Raw genomic sequence first — 6,853 nt, forward strand, 5'->3', positions numbered from 1 at the left:
TTGATAAATAATAATAGAGGAAACTTAGGAAGAAGTTTATGAGCTCTGCAAACTGGTCCGGTTTGGAATTTTGCTTCCTTCCACCGAGCCAAAATACTTAATGAGACTTCACTGCCACCCTTTTGATTACAAAATGCATAGAATAATGAAAAGCTAACCTCCAAAAGGAAAGGGTAGACCTCTATTTATAGCTAACAATATATGGGCCCTAGTACAATGTAAGAAAAAGCCTTTCTAGAAAAAATCCTAAAATGGATAAGGTACGCGTCCGTACGATCTAACACTCGTGCAGTTGTCAGCGCAAATGGCGGAACGGTCAAATGACGCGTGGCTTGTCCCATAACGGATTCTCCGGACCTATGTTGAATGTGCTCTCTTCTGGCTCGGGTTATCCGTACACATCAAAATACCCTCGGTTTTGACGTAAAGTTGAATGTACTCATGACTCCTCGGTTTTAATTCCTACCGATTGTTACGGCCCTACTTTCCCTTGATCTCATATCGGATGGCCTTAAACTTTAAGCCGGTTCTTACCGGGTACAAGTTGCATTGGTTTTTACCGCATACAAACATCATAGAATAAAAATTCTTGTGAGGACTACAAAAATTTGGGATCCTCCCTTATATATAGTAAAATATTATTTGAATATTTAGTACGGATAAGTTTTTATTCCGTATTAATTATAATTTATAAACAGAGATAAAGCCAAATGGATTGGCTACAAGTACCACATGTGCAGTAAGATACAATTCTCAATGAATATATATATATTTTTTTTTTATAAAAGAAACGTAAATCTCTTTTGAGATTTTCAGTGATATATTTTGTACTAATATATTAAAGAAAGATTGCCTATCTAGTGCTGCATCTCCCAAGCACACTAAAAACGTAGATTGTAGGATTCAGAAAGAGATAGAACACTAGTAATCTCCACAAATTAGCTACAAGGATATTGAAGCTTAGCCAATACATAACTAATAATTGCATATTTATTCCAAGATATTTTGGACCCAAATTTAGTCATTTAAGAAATTCATGTTCGCTTGTTATACACTCTATAAAGGTGGAGTCCAGTTGAAGTATATACTCATATTTCATTGTAAATGAAAAGAAAGAAAAGGAAAAGAACATGGTACTTGGTGCATTGGGGACTAGAGTTTGGTATCTTCCAACTAAATCAAATGGTGACTTCTCCTCTAAGTGTTACAAGCAAAAAAGCAGACCCCACCCACCATGCATTAAAACCCAACATATCAATTGCAACGAGAAACAAAGACAACAGTTGGGATATATTTAATTCTTCTTTATTATTTATGTGCATTTTGGTATGATTTTAACATTCAATTTCACTTAAGATGTGATATTGACTTAAACGTCTATATTCTAACTTAACAATAAAGGCAAAGACAACAACTACTATAACAAACCCTTCCCAACTCTCCCTCCACCATATTCTTCCCACTACCATTAATTTTCTTCTCTCCATCTCACCACAAAGGAAACAAGAAAACCTACAATTCTTCCTGATACTTCTGGTTTGTGTTCTTATAGTTTGTTTGAAGTACACAATGAGGGATAGAATGGAAAAATTTGTACTTCTTCCATTTTCTGTGGGTTGCATCTCTGAATCAAGTGTTGCAATTGGTCCCCCTCATCATAAGATCAAATCAAGCCCTGAAGTCCACTTAACTCCTACAAGTCTCTCTCTCTCTTTCTTTTATCTTCTTCTCCTCCCCCACCCCCTCCCTCCTCCCCCCTACACATACCAAGGTGGATGCAGCCTTTGGTTCAATTTAATACAATTTTTTCAATCAACACGGAAAATGAGTATATACGTGGAAAAATCATTAAGTTTGATAGCAAATAGTTAATCCGAAACCCATGATTTCAAAAGTATAATAAGTTTAGTGCTAAGAATATTAAATATTGCATCCATTAAGTTTAAATCCTGGATTCACCTCTACCCAAACTACACACACCTTCATTTGCAACTATTTGTATGGAACAACTATGTTTGTGTGTTGATATTTCACATAATGCAGAAGACCAACAAGAAAGAGAAGAGGAGGAGAAGGAGGATGACAAAATCTTGGAGGGTGAAAATTTGAAGAGTCTTATGGCACTTCCCAGGTTTCAGAGGCTTTTGAAGAATTTCAAGAACTTATCTCACTTATTTGGTGAGTACTGCTTGCAGTAGATGTTGAATTTCATTTTGTTATATATGTTGTAGACATTAAAACAAAGAAGAAAACCGATGAAGATTTAAACAGCTAGCGAATTTTAATAGGTCACTAATAGCAATGGGATTATGTGTCCGACCCCAAAAGTAAGATTGTGAAACTAAGAAATCATCGAAACAAATCTTTAATTGTTTAAAAGGTAAGTGTGATGCTGTCTCTAAGAGTCTAAAGGAATAAATATCTTTATTGCATGAATTGTATATTATACTTTAATTATGAACTAGTGAATTTCTTCGCACTTCGTGCGATCATAAAAGATCTCATTAGATTTATGATTTAATTTTTCTGATACCAAAATTTAAAAGTAATCACAACGTATATTTTGGCTAAAGTCTTCTTTAATTTTTCTTTCGTAAGATAAGCTAACACATAAGTTTGTAAATTCAATATAAACCATATGTATTTCGAAAATTGACATATTTTCAAAATAAATTAAAAGTAAGAAAAAATTAAAAACTCTCTATAAATTAAAAACTCTCTATCGTTTTAGTGAAAATAAAAGAGCAATATATATATGTGTGTGTGTGTGATTGTTTGGCTTATGTTAGTGTATGGTGACTTACTATTAAAAGCATTTGAAACTTCCTAAGGGATGTCACAAATTTCAAGAAGCTTGAGCTTCTTGGCCGTAGCACCCTGAAAAGTTTCGTCAGCTAAGAGTTCTAATACCTCATCGTACTTCTAGTAACAGACCAAATGAAAACACATTAAGGAGAAGACTTTAGGAAGTGTTTTCACCAATAGAAGCAATGAATTGGATAACAACATTCTTTACTACACCATCAATTAGCAATGGAAACTTTTGAAATTTCTAAAAGAAGTTAGATTAATGGCTTTCCAAAAGTTGCACACAAAAGCCTCTGTAGCTCAATATCCTAACTACTATACTTGCCATTCTTTCTATTTCATATTGGCCGCTAGAGGACATTATACGGCTGACCATATGAAAACATTAAAACGTAATTTAATTAGACATCTATAAAGCTCATGAAATGCATTCTAATCTTGTCAACTTGCATATGTTGTACTTAATAAAATAAACTCAAAATTTTATACAAATAAACAAAACAAGAAAACTTCTATTTCATGTAGTGAGTTATTCATGTAATTCTTTTCAGCATTCTACATCAAAATATTTCGTAAATGTTAGGATAAATAATTTTCGTATTGACCTTTGCCTAAAAATCTCCATTATGACAACAACAAAATGACCAATATTTATAAGATGATTGTCACAAAGCAAGTGCTATGTATTTCTAATATCAATTCAAAATAAGCAGCTAAAAAAATGAGGAAATACCGTAGTAGATGATTATGAGGAAAAATAAAAATGTAGTAATTGATTATGAGGAGAAATAGAAAATTCACTTTACGACTTTTTTTTGGAGACCTTAAATATATTAGCAGGGGACTTTTGGCATAACACTACATATTCAAAAACATCATCTCTTCTTGTTTGCGAAGACAAAAAAATTGTCATAAATTTACCCATTAAGTATTTGGGGGTTATGAATACTAAAGATATAGGAATCAAGAGAATATAAAATATATTTATGGAGATAAAGATATGAGTTATGAAAGTGAAATTTTTAATAGAAGATGAATGAAAAAATGATGTGAAGAATAGACAACGGTTGTATGAGGAAAAGAAAAGATGTAATTAAGAGAGCCTAGAGGTGCAATTAAGAAACTTAAGAGGGCACTTTTTGGTTCTTTAATATATACCACATAATTGTTACAATATAATGCTGATCGTGGATGACACTTTGAACCTTTAACGATATAAATTTACTTAACGTCTTTAACCATCTTTTATCTCAATCTTGATACTCATTTATCTACCTTGGCATCTTCAGAAAGTACAACATATCATTTTTGTATTATATTTATAACTGGTTGATCACCATAAGTCATCATCTCATTGTTCCTCTTTTACTTTTTCGTGTGCAGTCGTTCTCTCACTTATCCTCAAAATTTCATCTTCCACCGTGATCTTCACGTCCTCATTTCCCAGTCCTAGTACCTCATACAAAATTTCATAGCTCTTGTCGTTGTCCTTATATCTACCCATAGATGTGAGTGGCTGACTTTTCTACCAACCTTGCAACTATGACTTATTTGTTATGGCCATTGTCATGCCAAAAGTAAGATTATATATACACATTATGGAAAAAGAAAATGGAACTCACAAGATTGAGGTACTTAAATAAAAGAGAAAAATAGCAATAATGAAAAAAAAAATCAGTATAAAAATGCTGCAAAACAGAAGGAAACTAAAAATTGCAGGAAAAGAATCTCAAACAATTCTTAAATTTGATAGTAAAAAGCTGACGATATACTGGTACATGGCCATTCCAAAAAGGTATTGTACAAACCTCCCTCCGTTAGCTTCATTAATCAAAGATGGCCACATCTACAAAGGACAACAATTTGAAGCCAAAAAATAAATAAAAATGTAGTAAAGTTCTAAGCTAAAAAAGGAAAAATAGATTGAACATTTAGAACACTAATATTATATATAATGGTTACATAATATTTTGAAGTGCCAAAAAAAAGAAAGGAAGTTCACATCACCAGTTCTTCGAGGGGAAAGGATGTCTAGATCTTTAACAATTCAGCCATAAAGCACAAAGAAAAATAAGCTTACATATATTCACCACATATTGGATTGTAGTAAGGGGTATTTAATGAGGAATGAACGTGGGTATATAAGCAGGAAATAAAATTTTACGTTACACTTTATGGTGTATTACATATGATGAAGGAATGGGGTTTAATGGGGAACAAACGTGGGGATATACAAACGGAAGAATAATTGAATAATAATCACTTAGAATAAGGAGAAAAAGTCTCAAAGTCAAGGGACATTGTACAAAAAAAAAAAAAAATAATAAAAAAAAAAAATAAATAAAAAAAAAAAAAAAAAAAAAAAATATATATATATATATATATATATATATATATATATATATATATATTAGGTTCCTTGATCAAAGAGGGGTGCCACATTACTTTTCTTTTGCCTAGCTTTATAATAGATATAAATTTAATAAAATATAATTACAATAATTATAAGGGAAGTAATGACAAATAATGTTATTAAATGGTGAGTGAGTCTTTATTATTTGTGGGGATGAACCTTTAATATTTTATTCTATTTAGTAAAATAGAGAATGAAGAGAAAAATGTCAAAAAATTGAGAAAAAAGATAAATACTAATGGAGGCCATAGAGAGGTGTCACATCACCTTATCTATACCTAGCTTTATATTATATATAAATTATGACTCTCTATAGTTCACGTTATAGAGCAAAATGAAAATTTTCCCACTAAAACGTGTGAAAATAAAATAAAATATATACTTGAATAGATTGGAATATATTTCGCGGCAGGGGTAGAGGTAGAAGCTCAGCTATGGATTCGGCCGAACCCAGTAATTTTTGCTCAAAAATATATTTGTGTTAAGAAATATACCAAGTTATTTGCACTTGAAGTCGACGTTCTAATATCTAGAACTCATAAAGTTAAAATCCTGACTCCGCCTCTGAATTCCTAGCCCTTTCCCTGAGGTCAAGAGTTCCGTCTAATACAATTTTATCCACCCCCATCCTCAGGGGCGGAGCCAAGTGAAAGCAAAAGGGTTCATCTGAACCCCCTTCGGTGGAGAATTACACTATAGATAAGGTAAAATGAACTTTTTATGTATATATAGTAAGTGTTGAATCCTTTTGGAGTTCTTCTGTTTACTTCTTCATATTTTAAACCCCTTACGAATTATTCTAGCTCCGCCCCTGTCAATCCTCCTTGAAAGCCCCTCAAACGAGTTAGTTTCATGTAATGTCACTTTAATCATTATAACAGTAAAGTCATAAAATTATTTTTTATGGTACGAAAATAACTAATTTGTCAACTATTAACAAACAGTATATAATTTGTGCAGTGGAAAAGGATGAAATGGAGGAGGAGATGGGGATAGAAATAGGGTCTCCAACGGATGTGAAGCATGTGACTCATATAGGAATAGATGGTGCAGCAACTTCAATTCTTTCAAGGAGCTGGGAACATCTCAAAACCCCGGATTTCCTTACTCTCTCTTCGTTCCCTTTTTCTCACTCAACAATATCCATGCCTCCTATTAATTGACATTACTATTCTTATTCCTGTTTTTCCATTGTCAAAAGGAACAATTTTCAACAAGGTAATTTTAATTGTCTTTAGTGTCATTTCAAAGTGATTGTGTTTTGTATCATGATGGCTTTTATTTTGGCCTATTTTGTTTGTGAGGTAATGGAAAAACATACAAATGTAATTTCTTTGGTTTTTATAGTTTTTGAGCCAAAAAAAAAAAAAAAAAAAAAAAAAAAAAAAAGAGTCGGTTCATAAGTTTGGGTGAATGGTTCATAGTTTATGACTGATGACAATCACGTCATAAATGAAAACCACTTCTGGGAAGATTGTTTCTTGGATATGGAGTAATCTTGAAATGCTGTTTTTGGCAAGTCATGACGAATTCCTAAATGTTGGGAGAAAAATAAAATGAAGAATTCCAAAATGAAAATAAGTAAGAAAACTCATAAATAAAAATAAAAAGAGTTAGATATATGAATTGGAA

At 32.1% G+C, this 6,853-nt stretch overlaps 1 protein-coding gene across 2 annotated transcripts; it reads left to right on the forward strand.

The window, feature by feature from the left end:
* The first annotated feature begins 1,400 nt into the window (after positions 1-1,400).
* On the forward strand, positions 1,401-6,565 carry LOC132054355 (CRIB domain-containing protein RIC4-like). Of its 2 annotated transcripts, none has more exons than XM_059446388.1 (3): positions 1,401-1,699; positions 2,047-2,178; positions 6,182-6,565. In XM_059446388.1, exons 1-3 carry the CDS (start codon positions 1,570-1,572, stop codon positions 6,382-6,384), a joined length of 465 nt encoding a protein of 154 aa, XP_059302371.1. In that variant the 5' UTR covers positions 1,401-1,569; the 3' UTR covers positions 6,385-6,565. The 2 variants fall into 2 exon arrangements, with proteins under 2 accessions (XP_059302371.1, XP_059302370.1); XM_059446387.1 differs by having other exon boundaries at positions 1,415-1,699; positions 2,044-2,178.
* The last annotated feature ends 288 nt before the right edge of the window (positions 6,566-6,853 follow it).

The sequence above is a fragment of the Lycium ferocissimum genome, chromosome 4, assembly GCF_029784015.1.
Source record: "Lycium ferocissimum isolate CSIRO_LF1 chromosome 4, AGI_CSIRO_Lferr_CH_V1, whole genome shotgun sequence".
NCBI classification, from domain to species: Eukaryota; Viridiplantae; Streptophyta; class Magnoliopsida; order Solanales; family Solanaceae; genus Lycium; species Lycium ferocissimum.

Excerpts from the sequence above, each read along its gene's own strand:
- LOC132054355 (XM_059446387.1), top strand. The coding sequence starts at position 1,570 with ATGAGGGATAGAATGGAAAAATTTGTACTTCTTCCATTTTCTGTGGGT. Across the intron at positions 1,700-2,043 it reads AGTCCACTTAACTCCTACAA|AAGACCAACAAGAAAGAGAA; the intron begins GTCTCTCTCTCT and ends CACATAATGCAG. Across the intron at positions 2,179-6,181 it reads GAACTTATCTCACTTATTTG|TGGAAAAGGATGAAATGGAG; the intron begins GTGAGTACTGCT and ends TAATTTGTGCAG.